Here is a 19457-nt window from a genome sequence, read left to right as displayed (position 1 = left end):
CAGCCAAGGGGGCATCTGCCCAGCTTTTTGTGGTCGTGCCCCTGGCCGTGGGCTCTGCTGAGAGTCCATGACCACTGGAACGATCTCCAAGTCTCAGGGAGTACCCACTACACAAGCTACCCAGCAGCGCGACCTGAGAGTCCCCAACTCCAGCTCCGGGGTACTATCCCGGTTGAGCCTCCAAATCGTGCGGGTTGGGGAGTGAAGGCGGGTGGGCGCCCAGTGCATTGGACCACCCAACACGCCTTCTCTCTCCCTCCTCCCTCAGCGGGTCAGAGGGTCGCCTAGACAGCCCGGCTGTGCTTCCCGCTCTGTCGGTGACTGGGGCCACCCCCGCACCAGGATTGGACGCCAGAGAACCGGGTGGGGGCGTGCGCGGGGGGTCCCCAGAAGCCCAGGCTCCCAGTCACTTCCGTGCAGACGCTGCTGGCCCGTGCCCAGCCCGGGAGGACCCAGTGCAGAACTGGGGGCCGGTGGGCGGCGCGGAGGAGGCGGCAGCAGCAGCAGCAGCAGCGGCGGCGGCGGCCCCAGGGCGCGGAGAGCGCCAGGATGTTTGACAGCTCGCAGTACCCCTACAATTGCTTCAACTACGACGCCGACGACTACCCCGCCGGCAGCTCAGACGAGGAAAAGCGGCTCACGCGGCCCGCGTACAGGTGCCTGAGGGGGCCGGTGGCGGGGCTCTGGGGACAGCCAGGGGCTCCGAAGCCGGAGACTGTCCGGGATGGAGGGAGAGAGGGGCTTTCTTCCCTGGGGCGGGCTCTGGGAGAGAACGCACCAGGCGCACTTTGCGGGGGTAGCCGAGAAAGCAGCTTGGATCTCCCACCTGGCGGGACCCCGCGTGCAGGAGAGGTCCCAGGGTCTGGGTGGAAGCCAGAGCTGTGAGCACGGGGTCTCCAGCCAGGACAGCGCTTCCCTTTCCCCCTCCAACCCCGCGCTGGCTGCCTGGGGAGGCGGAGCAGTCGGCCTCGCCCACCGGCTGGGAAGGCTGCCTGGCTCCCCGCGCCCTGCCCGGCGCCCGCTTGCCTGACGCCCCGTCCGCAGCTACATCGCGCTGATCGCCATGGCCATCCAGCAGAGCCCCGCGGGCAGGGTGACCCTGTCGGGCATCTATGACTTCATCATGCGCAAGTTCCCTTACTACCGCGCCAACCAGCGTGCCTGGCAGAACTCCATCCGCCACAACCTGTCGCTCAACAGCTGCTTCGTCAAGGTGAGCCTTACCCCATCCCCGTCGCGAACCACCCCCGAGTGACCCCTGTGTGCCCAGCCATGGCGACACTCGGGCCAGTCATCCCTTGGTGACTGGAGCTGTTGGGAAGCTCCTGCTCAGAGGTAGGGGGCCCCAGCCTGCGGGCAAGCAAGGCTACCCCGAAGGGCCAGCGGCGCCTTGCAGGTCCGTCGAGCGCACTGACCCCGGCTCTGCGCAGGTGCCGAGGACCGAGGGCCATGAGAAGGGAAAGGGCAACTACTGGACGTTTGCAGGCGGCTGCGAGTCGCTGCTGGACCTCTTCGAGAACGGCAACTTCCGCCGGCGGCGCCGGAGACGCGGCCCCAAGCGAGAGGGCCTTAGGACACTACGCACTGAGGCCGCTGAGGGGTCCCTGGGTCCATCTGAACCCGCCGCGCGCGGGTCTCCGGCCCCAGACGGAGCGCCTGCCCTGGGCCGCGAGGCCCTGGCCCCCGCCGGCCCTGCCGCCCTGGGAAAAGAGGGCCACAGAGACATCAAGTTCAGCATCGACTACATCCTGTCCTCTCCAGACCCTTTTCCAGGGCTCAGGGCTCCCTGTCTCATGCAGGAGGGGAGCTTCCCCCGCTGGAGCCCCAGCAAATGAACCTCCACTTTGGAGGCAGTGAAAGATGAGACTGAGGTTGCTTCCTGGTGGCCACTGCAGAATTAGCCTGGGGTCTTGGGTTAGTTTCTCCCCAGGAAGCAGGTCTCAGCCCCACCTTGAGCCATGAAGCCCCCTGATTGCGGATTGCCACGAACTTTGAACTTTCTCCCCAGTCGGACCCTGAGTTCCTGGGTTGGAGGCAAAGGCGGAAGACCGCCTGAGGAGAGCTGCTTACTGTGAAGTGACTTTATCCGTTCAGAGAAAAGTTCCCCAGCAGGAACAACCCTCTTGGGTCCAGTTTGACTTTGGAGTTTGCTTGTGGATTTTTCAGATTTCAGTTCCAGGGGAAGAATGCAGGGAACATTCCCTGGAGCCACATAGCAGTTCATTCCTGGTGAGGTGAGAAAGACTCGTAGACAGCGGTGTTTTAGAACTGGTGTGTGCTCAGTAAGCAGTGAAGTTGGCTAACACCTCCCTGTAGGTAAAAATAATAAGGTAAAAAAAGATGAAGACAGACATTTACTGATCCCCATGAACAATAATGACCCCACATTCCTGATGCCCTGTGTTTGGGCTAATAGGATCAGAAGTAACAGATGTGTCTTGTGTTGTCAGCAATGTTTTGATGATGGTTTTAAAAGCCCCTTGCACAAATACAAATATGGGAAAGAAGAAAGGAAGGGTGGGAGGGGCCCAAATTTGGGAGGGCACTGGGCAAAGCCAGTTCTTCTGAGCAGGAATCCACTCCTGCTTGGGCACCAGCTGGCTTCCCAGAAATGCAGGCGTGGACAGCAAACTGTTGGTAGAGCCCCACACACTGAGGTGCAGAGCCAAGCATCCAAGCTGGGCACACTCCATTTGAAATGTAAATGATTTAATTACTGTGTAGAGACAGGCAGTTTTAAAAACACAATTATGCACAGTGAAACTATTTGACCAACCTTATCATTTTTCACCAGCCCATTTTCGCAGAGTTAATTGCTTTCTGTGACTTAATTTGAACATTAGTATGGATTACACCTAATCGGATTCGCTAGGTGACAATGATTGGCTAATTTTGTGAACGGCAAAAAAACACACCCAAAGAGGCTGGCTGTCTGGATTGGGAATTATAGTCTTGTATATTATCGGACTCTCTTAAAAATGGGCTCTGAGTAATGAAGGCAGGAAGGCTGCTGAGGCAGACCCGAGCCACGTGTGTGTGAGGCCCGCCTGGACCTGGCTGCGTTTCTGTTCAGAGGCCTGACATTTTGTTAGTTCCAAGTACTCCTTTGCTCACCTCCCTGTAAATAGAGACTGTGTGCGCCTTTGTTTGGGGAAGAGGGGAAAGTGTTCCTGACAGATGTTGTGAACTGCCTGGGCTCCTACTCTACATTGAAAACTAGTGAGATGCCTGCTCCTTTGGTCACCAGGCCCTGCCAATGGCAGCCTGAGCCCAGGAGCCGCCCTTGGCCCAGCAGGAAGAGAGGGAGCCAGCCTCAAATGCCCTTTCCTGAAAGCAGAAACAAGACCTGAGAATGAGGCCTCTCCTCTGCAAATGCTACTGCTATTCCCAGACCTCTGCTGGCTTACACATGAGGCTCCCCAGCCAGCCAGGATGACCTCAGCCAGGACACGCCACCTCCTGGCATCCCCCAGGCCCTGGGAGCTGGCTGCTGTCACTCCTATGCCATTTTATGGGTGGAAACTGCACAAGGATGAAGCCCCCTGCTGGCCCCTTCCTCTGACTGGTCTGGGTTGTCGGAAGGGCCAAGTGCACATGTGTGTTGCTGGTGTGTGTCCTGTGTCTGTCTGCATTCCTGTTATTTATATCCCTTTGTCGGATGTGCTAAAAGAATTGATTTAAGTTATACTAGAAATAATTTAGATGGTGATAAGGCACAGATGGTACTATACATAGTGTATGGCATAGAGAGTATCTGAAGATATATTTTTCTGTAACCAACTGAGCAAATAAAATTTGCATTTTATCTTTTGGGATCTTGTATTATTCCTGCATTTCATTCTAGTTAGCAAAGTCTGATTTGAAAAGGCAAAGCCCTTTGCCCAAAGAAGGACAGGTTGTCTTTGAAGGCCTCAGCCTCTGAGAGAGTTCTTAGTGGCCCTCTGAGTGAGAGTTCTTAGTGACCCATCTTCTCTGCACACATGGACAAATGCCAACTTGGTAGCCAAATGAGGCAAATGGGCCACACCAGTCAAAATCTGTGTACTCTGAAGTGTAGCATTTGTTTTGCAAAGGATATCAATCATGTTTTTAAAAGCGAAGGGACATTTTCAATTTGCCAGTGTGTGATATCCTACGACTTCAGAAGTGTTCCCAGCCTCTAGAGTGAATGGCATTTAATACCGACAACATAACAGGGGTGAGGGCTGGCTGTGACCTATTCAAATGTCGCTGCCACCACACAGCCTGGCCCAATGCAATTATAATTAAATACTTTATGCCTCTCTTGCAAATCCGCAGATTGATCATCGATATGTACATTACCACCACATTACCCCCAAGCAGATGTCTGCCACACGCGTGTTATGGATCACCAGGTTTCCATTAACAAAGTTGGGAGGTGCTGCTGAGCAGGAGCTCAGGGGGAGACATGTGCAAATTACCTAGTCCCGACCAAAGTTCCTGGCTGGGTAGTGCTGGGGCCTTGAGTTCCCTCTCCCAAGCCACCAGGAGATTCTAGGTGTCCCTTCTCATAGCAACTGAGATCAAGAGCCTCCACCAAATGCTGCAGGAATGAGAAAAAAGCCCCTGATGGCTTTGAGGAAGGTGGAAAATCACACCTGCAGCTTCCCACAGAGGAAAGAGGCAGGTCTAAGGGATCAAACCAACCCCAGGGATGTGCTCTCTCCCCATTTCTGACTGGTAGGGTCCAGCCTTACTGCATCTCTCCAGAGAGGCCTCCTTGGCTGACGGTGTGGTTGGTTGGACACCTCCCTCTATGTCAAACTGAAATGGACTCCTGGTCTCTGTCACTGGTTAGGTCTGGCCTGCCTCCCAGGGACTGTTCATTCATTCATTCGGTAAATATTCATGAGCTGTGCCGGGTATATCCAAGAACCACAATGGCACAGGAAGCCTTCCAGCAGCATGGCAGGTGGTAGACAGACAGTCATCCAGGGCACGTGGAGTTCCCATGCTATGCAACCAAGATGACTGTCCATCTGCCTCCTGCCTTGCTACTGGATGGCTTCTGTGAGAGGAGGGTGTGTGCAAGGCTAGCTCAGAGGGTGACCAGGCAGAGCTCACCAAAGCTGCTAAAAGTCAAGGCCTTGAAAGAAACATTTTAGGTCAGCCTAGCCCTGTGTCAGGAAGGATTCAGGACAGGTGAATGGCTAATGTGGCTGCAGGCAGGTACAGGAAGGACATGGTGTGTGTGAAGGCCCTGTCATGCTTATCCCAGCCCCGTTCAGTCTGGATTCACCATCCTTTCGCTTTTCAAATGCAGCTCCCTCATCTGTGCCAGTCTGTGACTCTCTCTCTGATATGTTTAACTCCTGCAGAGTCTGGTGGGATGGTCACCCTGATAGGGGACAGATAGATGCAAGAGGTGGAAACACAGGGAATAGTTCTATAAACTGGGCCCACTGTGCTGACACTCACACGCTTTCTTTTCCAAGAAGCAATTTACCTACAACCCTGGCTGGCTTAAGTGGACAAGCTATGTCACATTCCTCAGCAACCTATTAACTGCAGGAGAAATACAGACCTGAAATAAGGTTGATAAGAGGAACCTAAGTTACCCTGAAGGGGGAGGAGGCTTTTGTGACTCTTTTCACAGACCAGATCCAGGAACTTAGGGAGATAAGGATAATTCCTCTTAAACATAAAAAATCTGTAAGAATATATGTTTAAGAATCCAACTGGAACAGTCAGTGGCCAGGGATAGAGCTCAGTTAGTAGAGTGTTTGTCTCGCTTGCACAAGGACCTGGGTTCAATCCCCAGTACCAAAGAAACAGAACCAGTCAGCATGAGCCAAAGTGACCTAGGGTTGTCATGGCAGTGGAGACTTGAAAGTCAGGTGTCATTGTTCTCTCAGTCAAAAGTCAAAAGGTAGACCTAGGCAGGACTCTCTAGAAACTTCTCTGGGATCCCCAATAAAACTGGAGGGCAGGAGAGACCTGCTGTCCCTCTCCTCTCTAAAAGGACCCATTTTCTCTCTGGAGACCCTCTTTTCCCTTTTCCTATCTCTTCTAATAAACTCATTCCAGCTACTCTGAGTGACATGACTGAAATCTTTCCAACTTGATCGCAATAATAAAGGTTTGAAGGGGGCCCTTTGCACTGCCTCTGTTCCCCAGAAGGCCCCAACCCTGTAACACCCCATTTTTTCTGACTCTTGGCAATGGTTAATGAACCCCCCTGCCCTGCTGGCCACAGCTGATTCACTGGCAATGTACCCATCATGCTGCTGCTCTTGTCCCCAAGCCTTTCTTCCCAGCCTCTGTGTCCTGTGCTCATGAAATGGTGCAGGGCACCCTGATCCAGATGCACCTGCTGACAGGGTAAGGTGCTGGAAAGGATGGTGTGACTGTTGGGGTGCCCTTCAGCATCAACCCACGCCTTACTCACCCAGAGTTGCTGCCCCAGGGTGGCCTTGGAGGTATGATGGCCCTGGTCTCCCTAAAGAGGGAGGAACACTGGACTAGGAGCCCCGCAGCTGTGTCCTCAAGGGCCCATCTGTCCTGGAGCTCCTCACCCACAGCATGCACCACCCAGCACTGGGTGAGGGAGGCCGGGGCCCTTCCGCTGAAACACGTGCTGCCCCAGCACCCTGCAAGGGCTCAGCTGATGGGCCACCATGCTGAACCAGTGGGCACCGGGCCAGGTCTGGCTCCTGCCTCATGTCTTCCACCCTGGCCCTGGGACCCAGAGAAGGAGGTAGGGACAGGTTGGTTCCCTAGACATCTGGCCTGTGGAAACTGGCTCCCTGCTGCCCTCCTGGCAGAACAATGCCTCTTTCCCTGAGACCCTGTGCTATGTCCTTCCTTGCAGCCACCTCCCACCTGACAAGCAGGCCAGGGGACAGGGGTAACCCTGAGCTAAGATGGACTCAAAACCAGGCAGTCTTCCTCCAGATCTGTGCTTGTTTCCCCTCTTCTAAGCTTCTTCAAAGGATCTGTGCTGGCTACCTGTTCAGGGTTGGGCAGCCCTGCCCTCTCTGTGGAACGGTCAGTTCCCACCTCCCAGGCTACAAGGTCTGAAAGACACTGGGATCCCTCTGAAACTCTCCATCCAGTGCCCTCAGGCAGACCCGTGGCTGTGTGAGTCCAAACCAGGGAGAATTTATCTTGATGAGTGTGTGTGGGGGGGGGAACCTCTCCACATAAACATTCTAAATGAGGAATCCAAACAGGCTTCTCACCAAAAGTAAGAAACAGAAAACAAACTTCTCAAGGCTGCGGCTGCTCCTGCCCTCCCACCCACGCTGATCCTTCCTTTTTCTCTGCCTGGCCCCTACCTGGCTCACGGAGGCCTGGGTGGCCTCTCTGCTGCCCTTCTGGGCTCCACTGAAATCCCTTCTCTGCCTCTCAGGCAGATGCAGTGGCCGCTGGTCACTCTCAGACCTAAGAAATCCCAGCTGGCTAGATTGGAATTCCTGCCTCAGTCCAGCGGACTCTGGGGTATGTTCCTGGGGAGCTGACCCATGTCTCCTAGTGTGTAGAAGGAAGAGGTGGCTCAGGAACCCTGGGGATCAGAGGGACCAGGAACCTCTGGAACCTCAGGAATAGAGCTGCCCAAGAACCAAGGCCAGGCAGGACCGCACTGAGGAGGAGGCCATCCAACCTGGCCAGGACTAGACCAAGTCCTGTCAGTGAAGGAGAGGGAAGGAGGGGAGCTTCATCCCACCCCACCAGCCATGAGTCTGCGGGCCACTGGTTGGAGGAGAACCTCTGCACATGTGCGATTCATGCTTTCATTAAGGTGACAAACTGTGAGTGTTACCAGTGGCCAAGCACTGCAGGCCACTTGGGGTCCCATTTGATAACCCACTGGAGACAGTGACGGAGCCAGAAGAAGGCTTGTTGGACTCTTTGATCAGGCTCCACAGTGAACCAGATACAGAGACTGTTCCCAGGGCACACCATGGAGGGAACACAATGATGTCCTACAGGCTGCTCCAATGCGGGTGGTGGGGTGCCAGGAATCCCACCGTGCTGGCTTCTCCTCTGCATGTGCTGGGTGCCCTGCCCTGCTCACCCACACCATGGATCCATCCAGCTGTCAGAGGAGGAAGTGACTTGGGGACATCACCAGCAAACCCAAGCCAGGTGTAGCCCCAAGGTCACCCCAGCTGCATCAGCAGCAGCAGGCATTTGCTGAGGCTACAGTGTGCCTGGCCCTGTTCTGAGAATACTCATCTCCAAGGACACTAGAAAGCTAGGACACTGACATCCTGGGATGTACTTGGGGCACTGAGAAGCCACACACCAGGGGATATGCAGCAAGAGGCAAATCTGGGGCACAGCCACCCGGCAGCAAACTGCCACCAGGGGCCACTCATCACTGGCAGGCAGGCTGTGTGACCCAGTGGGGGGGGGGGGGAGTTCTGTGAGACTGCATAGGGCTGGTCCAAGAACCCAGGGGGGGTGCTCCATGGGCCTGGCATCTCCTTCCTCCTCGAAGGGTCCCATCTGCATCCTTCACAGAAGAGGAGACACTGGCCCACTGTGAGCAGGAGGCCAGAGGGCTTCAGGGGCACCTGCTGGTGGGCTGCTCAGAGCTTTCACCCTGCCCAAGATGTAGTTCTCCTCTGGAGAGCCTGTGATAGAGAAGGCTCAGAGGGACCCTTGGCCTGAGCCAGCATGTAAGGACGGGGTCCTTGACCTACTCCTCTCCCCGCTCTCCTCATCACCCCTGCCCAGACCCTAGGCACCCTTCCAGCCCCAGCAGCCCCACCTGAGAGCAGAGCCAGGTGGACCTTCATAGTAAAGAAGCGAGGCTCCAAGCTGGTGGGAGCAGAAGGGCTGGTCCTAGCCTGTCTTCCCCACTCCAGATGCTCAGGATGCCAGCACCTCCAACCTGACCTAAAGATACCATCCACCAGCTGTGACCACTACTTCAGGGCCCCAGAATCTGGGGATGGATGTCCACCGCACGCACGGTCACTGTGGGGGCAGCCTTATAGAGGAGGGAACTCTAGCACCCACCCTCCCTCCTCTGGTACTGGCCCAGGGAGTGGCCCTTGCCACCATTTGTGAAAAACCTGGGAAAGAAACTGCTCACAGCCTTTGACCGACAAATTAGCAATCCATAAACATTTACAAAATTACATGTTTTCATCCCAAGAAAAACACCAAGTGCGTCTTGTGCTTGATCCTCCCGCTCTGCTGTTCTGGAGAGACGGTTCTCAGAACCAACCGCTATTGTCAGGCCTGGCCGTTTGTCGACACAAATTAACAGGCCTGATACGCGTCTGCACAATTCCATTCCCACCAGCTTTAGGGGACTGCAGACCCAGATTCCAAATAAGATGCGAGTTCACTCAACTGAAACTTACGGTATTAGATTTATAATAAACAGAGAGAGGTCGCACAGCTATGCCATTTTTGAAAGAAAAGGAAATTGAGAGGGAACCTTAGAACTTCATTCAACTCAGCCCTGTAGTCTGTCAAATCCAGGAGCCAGGGTCAGGAGCCTCCCCTTAGGAGAGGTGGCCATGTCATATCCCAAGCCTCTGGCACGCTGGGGCACCACCACCATCCTGACAGCGGCCACCACCATCCTGACAGCGGCCACTGTGATGTCAACTCCATCTCACCTTCGCACAACTGACCTCCCTCTGACCACCGCCGGCCTCCACCTTCTCCTTCCAACCTGGAGTTCACAGGACTGCCAGGCTCACCCCCAACCCCACTCAGTACAGAGTCCGTAAAGTGAGCTTGCAACACAGGTCAGTGACAGGTCATTGTTTGTTTCTGCATTGGGGGCAGGAAGAAAGGGACCAGACCAACGCTGTCCTGAAACACGAATGAGGACGGTTGGTTCCAGGTAGTGAGGAACATCTCACCCATCAAGCCATTCATTAGCCTCTGTCTCTACCGCTTCCTATGTAACCTCATGATGGCAGGCCACGTCTGTGCACACTCACATGTCCAGGGCTATACATGGTCAGTGAGCTGGTGAGAGAGGCCAGGCCCCAACAAGGTGACCTCCTACTCTGGGCTCCTGGTGTGCTTCCTCTCACAGACCACAGGAGTTTGAGGTTCAATCGGAACATGAGTGGCCATGTCCTGAGCAGAAGAGGTCTTCTTTGCTCCCTGGCCAAGAGACAGGCAAGACAGTTCATTCCTGGAGCTGTTTAACCCCTGAACCTCGGGGCAGGGAAGCACCAGGGCAGCCACCTGGACTCTGGAGGAGGCAGGACGAGAGGAGTGGCTGGCACAGTGGGGTGGGAGTCAAGCTGAAGCTCCTGCTAAGTGGGAACTTGGAGAAAGTTTCCTTAAACATCCTGCAAAAGGATTCATTTGCCTCCACCTCCCAGGAAGATGCATTAAGACAACAAAAACCAGACAGCCTGGCCCAGGAAGTTCTGTCAATGGAAGACTCTGGTATGGGCATCGGTAGTACCACCGCTTCTCCTGCGGGATTCTGCAGGAGAGACTTTCCACAGCCATACTTAGCACCAGGGGATCACCCTCCTCTAGCAGTGGGGTAACAGGCTTAACAAAGACTGTGGCTTTACTGTGGTCCAACCCAGGTACAGCCAGACTCACCCAGGCCACCTCCAGACACAGGAGGCAGAAACAGGCTGTTTCCACCTGGTGGTGGCCCTGACCTGAGCCCCCTCTACACCTAAGTGCCATGGGCCTGGCTGGCTGGGATCTGCATTCACAGCTTGAGACATAAAGGCAGAATGTGCGCACATACATGTTGTCCTACATGCCTAGATCCCCCCGCCTGTCCCCAAGTACACATATATGCAGAGCGCACACACACACACACACACACACATGAAGAGATGCATGCAGTGTACTCGTGCAGAGAGCAGGTTCATCCACCTGTCTGCAGGCACGTGTGCACAGGCTTCTAGTGTGGCCTGATCTGTCACATATCATGCCCCTGTCCACGTAGCCCCTTTCTCTACAAAACTTTCTCATCTTCTCAGCCTCAGAGTTAAGGCTAGGAATAGGGTTAACGGTTAGGAAAAGGGTTAGGGTTGGGGTTAAGGTGAGAGTGGTTAGGGGCACAAACCGTCATCAACAGCCTTACTCATCTCCTGAAGATGCTTACCCAGGGGCAGAAGGACCAAGGCCAGCATGGACCCTCCCTGCACATGCTGCCCCAGACTGTGCCTCCTGCTCACCCTCCCAGCCCAACCTGGAGCTCACCCTGCACCTGGTATGTTCCAGGATTCACTGCTCCCAGAAAGCCATTGTTCACATCAAAGATGTGAGTTGTCTTTCCCAGACACAGGATAAAGGGAGCAATGTGTGTCTGTTGTTTCTGAAAAGCTGGGAACATATTTTTTCTCACTCTTTTCTGTTTTGATGAACTCATCTGAGTGGATGGTCTTTCAGATAACCTTCTACCCCAGATGTCCTGTATGGACACTCCTTATGTCAGGATCAGCTGTAGGAACCACAGGCCTCCCTGTCCACGAAAGGCCCAGGGCCTCCTCTCTACAGGGCTGGTCTTGGCTTTGGGCAGCCAGACCCATGCTGTGCAGGCCCCCCGCACCCCAGCTACACCCGGGGGCATCCTCACTCTGCCTACAGCTCCCATCAGGACCAATCCAGAACCAGGGGTCCCCTCAGCCCCCTGGAAGCAACACCCTCCCAGGTCCCATCCTCAATGCTTAAAGCACATTGAAATAATTTCTGACCCTCTTACCAGCAAAAGGTGGTGGTGGATCTGGGTCCCCAGGCTATTCAGGGAAACTGAGGCCTCCGAGAGGGCAGAACAGCAGCCATCCTCCTGCACCCAGGGAAGGTGTGGGCTCCTCCCTCGGCCTCTGGCCAAACTGTGGGCCTGGAGGTACTTCAGATCCATTTGCTCAGACTTGTCCCTCTTTTTCCTGGCTCTCCTCTTAGATGCTGAGCTGTCTGTCCACACTGGCTGCCTAAGGACCAGGGAAAATTCATCAGGGTCCTCTCTTGCCTGGGTCAGTGGGCTCTTCCTCAGAGCAGAAGACAGAGTTGGGAGGGTGGGTGTGAGCCACACAGGACAGCCTCCTTCTTCCCTCCTGTACTGACCATCTTAAGTTACCCTTTTAGGAGGCTCTATGTATCCAGGAGACCAGAGTTAGATGCCCTCTGAGGTCAGCCCACCTGCTGTGTCCACAGGGCTCAGTTAAGCCAATATCTGTTCTTTGTCCTAAATGGGCACATGATTGCACCCATACAGTACTGATTTCCCTATGCTGCCGAGATTGGCACAGGGCACTCACATGGTCTGATGGTGAGGACAAACAAGATCCTTGATGGTGTGAGAAAAGCACCCAGATCCAGCCATGCCTAAAGCTGTCTATTCTCCAGCTACCTGTGCCAACCATACTCTATTGGGCTTATGGCAGTTTGACTTGAAAGTCTGATACTTCCAACTGAAGGAGTCTTGATTTATACCAATGTTTCAACACTTGGCCTGATAATGAGATAAATGCTTTCGCCCAAGAAACATATCCATGATAGTATAAATATGACCAATGAGACGGTCATATATGTACTCAAAGCACAGCTATCCCCACCAGGGTGGATTGTGGCTCACAAGCCAAGGGTGAGAATTCCCCATAAGCTGTACAAACACAGACCCTCCATAGGTTCTGAAGTAGGCCTGGTGTATGCATCCTCACCAGCCCCTGGTAATCAGCAGTGTCTGGAACCAGGGTCTGGCCTTTCTGCTACTGGGGATAGGGTGTAGCCTGCAGGCAATCAGAGCCTGGGTGCCACTGCCTGCCATGTGTCAGTGGGGTGATCAAAAGAACCAGCCTCCACCAAGCATGTGTGTGTGCAGGTGTGCCCATGGGATTGTGCATACATGGGTGTGCAGGAGTGACCAGCTTTCTATGAGTGTGTTGGTGTGGGGGCTGTGTCAGGGGACAGGCTGCACAAACAGGGGTCTCTAGGAACTGGCCCCCGCCTGTGGCTGCACACAGCTGCTCACAGTGCCTTTTCAATCTGATTTGTTTTGAGACATGAGTTTACAAAACAACAGAATCTGGGCTCCCAGAGCTCCCCAGGAGAGTTCCTGCCAGGGGATGTGCAGGGGCTTTGCTCATGGCCTGGGGTCTCCACGTGCGAGTTCCTGTCCTCCAGGACCCCGCTCAGTTTGGACTCGGTGGGAAGAGCTGGGGGAAGGCCCCTGGGAGCTGCCGCCACAGCCCTGGAAGCAATCAGCGCGGGCTGTGCTGAATGTAAAGGTTAGTACATAAATCAAAGGGAAATGTCAGATGCCTTTTAACACTGATTGAGATGTAATTTGGGGCAGGGGCTATGGGCAACCACTATGCTCATGCAATGGTGGCAGGCCACAGAAGAAATCATGTCATTTGTTTGTTTATACATCCATAATCACATAAAGATTGATCGTCCCTCCATTCAGGCGGACACAGACACCTCTTCTGCATTCTGAGGAATATTTATGGCTGGGCGCACTGGTCCTGTGTCTGCTGATACTGATACACACTGAGGATGTGCCATACACATGATCCCTGGGCCTGAGAGAACTTTCCAAACGAACTGGAGAAAATCTCGTACTGAGTCAGCCCTGAGGGCTGAGTCCTTAGACAGAAGGTTCAGGCCCACAGTTCACACGGAGGCCAGACCCAAACCTCATTAGGCCTAAACCTAATGGAGCATATATGTCCTATGTCCCTGGCCCAAGCCCCCTGCACCTCCCTTGGCCACCAGCTCTCCCCTGCAGCTGCTCAGAACAGGCTTTGATCTCCCCAGGGCAGCCCAAGGTGCTTCCTGCTTCAAGAATCCAGGTGGGTCTCCAGCATCTGGACTTGGGTCTCCGGACCTCACCTCTACTACACAGACCCCACTGACAGCAGAAGTGCAGCCATGTGTGTGTTCTGCATCTCAGGCTGCCAAGTGGGGATCAGCACAACAGTGATGATCACTGCATGGTGATCCACATACCAGTCATCACCTGGCACACATTGAGCCTATTCAACCTTTGGTTGACAATTAAAATGCTTTGAAATAAAATTTTAAAACATTGTAGCCCTCCTTGGCCCATCTTTGAATTTTTGAAACAATTGTTCATTTTTTTAAAAAAATTCTGTGACTTCAATAAATAAAAGTGGCCCAGTCCTCTCTCCGCCTCACCAGCCCTGAACATGCCTAGAACTGTGCGTTCTCAGGCTGCCCTAGGCCAGCCCATCCTCCTGGGCCTTTGTCAGCCTCCTGCGTTTCTTCTGCCAGAGAAGGCTGTGAGCCCCTCTGCTCCCTGGTGCTTCTCTCCTGGAGCTCAGCCAGTGCCCCCTATGTTCTGAGGCTCAGCTGGAAGGCCACCTCCTGCAGGAAGCCCTAGCTGGCTGTGCTCCTGTCTAGGCAGGGTTGGAATCTCTGACTTCAAGCACCCACGGGGCCCCTGACACTTACCACAAGGGCTGCCAGCAGCCCCTTCCCTCCCATGGGCCTGGAACCAGCCCTGGGGCACTGGAGTGGCCTGCTCTGTCCCCACCTCACCTCACCTCACTGTGGGGACACCCATTTGTCACTCATTCAACCTTTAATTTGAGAAAAGCCAAGAAAATTACCATCCAACCTGACTTTAAAAAGAAAAAAAAACTTGCTTACATAAAATGCACTTTAGTAGGGTGCAGTGGCACACCCCAGTAATCCCAGCAACTCAGGAGTAAAACAGGAGGATCGAGAGTTCAAATCCAGTCTCAGCAAAGGCGAGGCGCTAAGCAATTCAGTGAGAACCTGTCTCTAAATAAAATACAAAAAAATAGGGCTAGGGATGTGGCTCAGTGGTTAAGTGCCCCTGGGTTTAATCCCAAGTACAAGAAGAAGAAGGAGGAGAAGGGGGAGGAGGGGGGAGGGGGAGGGGGAGGGGAGGGGAGGGGAGGGGAGGGGAGGGGGAGGGGGAGGGGAGGAGGAGGAGGAGGAGGAGGGGAGGAGGAGGAGGAGGAGGAGGAGGAGGAGGAGAAGAAGAAGAAGAAGAAGAAGAAGAAGAAGAAGAAGAAGAAGAAGAAGAAGAAGAAGAAGAAGAAGAAGAAGAAGAAATGCACTATAACCATAGGAATGCAAAAAGTTAAAAGCAAACAAAATATATGTATATCACGAACACTGACATATGAAAAGTTGGTGCAGCTGTTTTGTGTCAACTCAGACATCAAAGCAAATCTTTATCTCCTTTCCTGGAGATAGAGAGACACTTCCCCATGATAAACCCTAACTCTTACAAAGCTTTGAAATAACCCCACAGTGACTGGGGCGGACCAGGGCAGACAGGGGACTGAGGACAGGGGACACCTGATGGGCTGACATTCTAGCCCAGATCCCAGAACACAGAACAGCTCTCTTGGCGGCCACATGGAGTGTTTCTCCAAGGACCACAGAATGCTTCCACAGGGCAGCCCAGTAGACCCTACAGGGCGAAGCAAAGCAGAGCTTGGAAGGACACATATAGCCTTCCCAGGAGAGAGGCTGAAAGGACAATCTCAGTGACCTGTGCAGGCACAATGTGTTTGCAAATCCCCTGGCACTTGCTGGAGCTCCCTGGTTGGGTTTGGACTTGGAAAGAGCAGACCTGAGCAAACCCAAGAAGCATCTCCAGTCACCTGCCAGGCACGGGCCTGACCCCGGCTCCCCAGATGGTGCTCCTGTCAGTGACTGTGTAGCGAAGGATGGAGCAGTCACCCATGCAGAGGGACCTGGGTTCCAAGTTAAGAGATCTAGTTCTTCAAGGATAATGTAACAGAATCTGTGGCATGTCACTCCCCGGGGGGCCTTGGGAATGTGTGAGGTTTATGGTTTCAATTGTCGTCACCGGTTCTTGGCAGTGGATTGACCAGTGCCAGGTGTGGACCTGGGATGCCAAACAATCAACAGCAAACGAGATCACAGAAGTACTGTCTCAAAGTGCCAGTGCGCCCTCCTGAGAGACTACCACATACAGGAGCCAGGCGGGAGCCCCGTGGGATGCCCACAAGTGGCCAAGCTTTGCCACTTCTAGATTCTATTTAAACTTAGCCAGAGATGTGCTGTTGGCAACCCAGGGTCATGCCTGATGCAGACTCCAGCCCAGCCTCCCCCGCCCCCTGCTCATTGTTGTTTTTGTTGTTTTATGGGAGAGAACCCAAACAGATGTTCCCAGATGTTGGCCATTCTTCACTCACCACTGGTTCCTGTGTCTCACGTGGTCCTCCTGGAATCCCTTTGCATCTTCCTGCATTTGTTGGAGCCAATTCTTTCTGTCAGGGGTGATCTGCTTGCTCAGCCCTAGCCAAAGGCATGTCCTGCTCTCCCTCTCCCTGATCTGATTCAAAAGCGAGGAGTGACCATGCTTGAACCTGCTGGTCAGTCCTGACCTTTACCATCCCTGGTATTCCCCTCTGATGTTATTTAGAAAACTTCAAGCATGCGGGGAAGTTAGAAGAATTTCGCAGTGCATACCCACAGACCCTCCATTCAGAGCCACTTGCTACATCTTGCCATGTTGGCTGTGTCAGTTCTGTTCCTCCAGATACCCAGGAATCCACCTAATTCTTCATGAATTTCCAAGTGTGTTGCATAATCTGTAATTTCACCCTACACAATTCAGCAGGTATGCCATCAGCAGGAGCTTGCTGTTTGCATACAGTTTTTGGTTTTTTGTTTTGTTTTGTTTTTAAGGGGAAATATGCTACAGTGAAATGCACAAACACAATTTTTAAGTATACTATTATGAGTTTGGAAAAATGCATACCCTCCATGACCCAGAACTGAAGAAAGACGTGGAACATTTCCATAACTTAAAAAGCTGCCTAGAGCCCCTCAGGAGGCCTGGCCCTGATGTGGGGGCTGGTCCTGTGGGTCCTAGCTTTCAGTTTTTGCACTCTGAAACTTCATTGCAGAGCAGGGCTTCCTGCACCTAACTTGGGGCTCTGAGGCTCGTCCACACTCACATATGTCCCTGTCAATACGGAGTAGCATTTTGGCCATTTTTATGGGCTTTCAGTTTTTATCTCCATTTTCATTCTGGGTTATCTACTTGTCTCCTGTCGTGTCACTAGTAAGAACTCAGACAGCACTGACCACAAGAGCTGACATCCTGGCCACAGGAGGGGAAACATTTGGTGTTTCATTGTGAAGTGTGTTAGCTGTTGCTGGATTTTAAAAGCAGGTGGATACCTTGCCAGGTTTAGGGAGTCCCTTCTGCCCTTTGATGGCAAACCTACAGCCATCCTTATCCTTATTCCCCTTGTATGCGAAGCATCTTCTTGTTCTGGCTAGATATAAGGTCCTCCTTTTATCATTTTTTCTAAATGCTTTGATTATGATGTGCCTTAGTGTGTGGCTTTCTGCACATTTCTTGAGCTTGGGGCTCACTGGGCCTCTTCAGAAGTCAGTAGTCACCGCTACGTCAAATTCAGAATGTTTTTAGCTGTTCTTTCTTCAAAATCTTTCTCTGCCCACCTGCCCAATTGGGGTTCTCCGTCATGTGCACATCAGGTGCCAGAAGTCAACCCTGGTTCGGGGATGCTGCAGCCACTTGCTGATTGCTTGCTCTGTAGCTGTACTTGGTGTAGTTCTGCTGTTTGGACTTGGAACTCACGCACCTGTCTTCTGCAGAGCTTCATCTGCTGCAAATCCTGTCCTTCTCATCTCAGATCTGATCGTTTTCACCTCTAGAAATTTAACTTAGGCCCTTTGTAAACCTTCCCTATGCCTACTTAATTTCTATGAGCACACAAAACAGCTATAGTAAGTGTTTCGTGTCTCTGCTAACTTAATGTCCATGCCAGTTCTGGGTGGCTTTGATTGACTGATCATTCTCTTCACTCTGGATCATGTTTTCCTGCTTTATATGAGTGCTGACCTTAAACTGGATGCCAGGCATTGTGAATTCTGCTTTATGAGACTTTGGACAGTGTTGTGTCTCTATAAATATTCTTGGATTTATTCCAGAAAATTCCTCAGCCATTATCTCTTTGAAGTTTCCTTTCTCTAATTTTTCTTGTGGAAACTCCAATCACACGTGTACCACCACATTTTAGCCTATCTATCATCTATCTGTCTTCCTACCTATCATCTATCATCTGTCTCTACCTACCTACCATCTATCTTCATCTACCTATCTATCTCTATAGATATCATCTGCCTCATCGATTTATTTTATTCTTGGCAACTTATTCAAATCAGTCTTCCAGTTATTAGTTCTCTCTCTGGTTGTATCTAAATTGTTTTAATTTCAATGACTGTATTTTTCATTTTAGGAAGTTTCTTTGGTGGGGATGGGTTTTTCTCATAGCATATCATCCTGTTTTAAACTCCCTTTTTCCATATTCTTAATTGTTTCAATTTTTTTCTTACCATTGGATATTTGACTAGTCTTTTATCTAGATTTCTTGAAGATATAATCATGCCACTGCATTTTCTTGAATATTGTGCTTTTCTTCTGGGGGTGGGTGGGGGTATTGTCATTGAGAGCTCATGTTGTAGTTTTATCTGGATGCCCTGTCTGGCCTGGTTGAGATATGTCCTCAAGGAAGTCGCTTCTTCTAGAAACCCAGGGAGGCTGGTAATGTTCAGTGGTGACTTCACTTTCTCAACTCCTCCCCTGAGTGTTCCTCACCTCATGGTGTATATTCTTGACCTAAATCCACTGCCACAGTTTCCTCATTGTAATTCTCAGCAGAAACCTTTAACCACCAGAATCCAGGCTCCTGGAGGGTCTGAGAAGGAGGCTGCAGGGGCCAGCATGGCCAGCTCCACCTGCAGGAATCCCTGCCTCTTCTTTCCACAGACCAGGAGAACAGCCAACCATCAGCTCATACACCTCTGACAGTGTTTTTATCTCAGTCTTGGATTTTTTTCTAGTTTCTCAAAGCTGGGCTCTGTATTTCAAAGGAATTTGCTATAGTTTATCAAGATTTCTAAGTCACTTCTATCAAAAGTGCTTTCGGGACAGTTAAGACCACAATATTGCTAAAAGCATGTGTCCCCATTTTACAGGTAAGCATGCTGAGGCCCTGAGTGATGAGAGGTGAATGAATGTGAAACCTTTGACCTGACCTTGGATTATGGGTAAATTTTTGCTCCTGGTACAGACAGCAAAGTCTCTCAGCCCACAGTGGACGGGAGGGAAGCCCAGGTCCCAGGGGCCTATCCTTCATCTATCTGCACCAAGAGGAGCCCAAAGGGACTTCAACAACTCCAACAAATACAACTGATTAAAGACCAAAGATTATTTCCTAAAAACAACACACCCAGCCCAGTGCAGTAGCCCACATCTGTAATCCCAACTCCCAGCAGCTCAAGAGGCTGAGACAGGAGATTAGCAAATTTAAGGCCAGCCTCAGCAATGGTGAAGCACTAAGCAACTCAGTGAGATCCTGTTTCTAAATAAAATACAAAATAGGACTGGGGATGTGGCTCAGTGGATGAGTGCCGCTGAATTCAATCCCTGGTAGCCCCCCCTCAAAAAAAAAAAAAAAAGCAATACACTCAAATGACAAAATCCT

General features: G+C 52.3%; 1 protein-coding gene across 1 annotated transcript; it reads left to right on the top strand.

The window, feature by feature from the left end:
* Positions 1-496: 496 nt before the first annotated feature.
* On the top strand, positions 497-1864 carry Foxl3 (forkhead box L3). Its single transcript, XM_046421028.2, is given in 4 exon segments — positions 497-656; positions 1045-1213; positions 1431-1812; positions 1815-1864. Coding segments are annotated over 4 exon segments (708 nt in total). The 5' UTR covers positions 497-549.
* The last annotated feature ends 17593 nt before the right edge of the window (positions 1865-19457 follow it).

The sequence above is a fragment of the Marmota monax genome, unplaced genomic scaffold, assembly GCF_021218885.2.
Source record: "Marmota monax isolate L192 unplaced genomic scaffold, Marmota_monax_Labrador192_F-V1.1 WCK01_AAM20220418_F8-fsc00266, whole genome shotgun sequence".
Lineage (NCBI taxonomy): Eukaryota > Metazoa > Chordata > Mammalia > Rodentia > Sciuridae > Marmota > Marmota monax.
The sequence above is the reverse complement of the archived record's forward strand: the minus strand, read 5'-3'. Positions and strand labels throughout refer to the sequence as shown.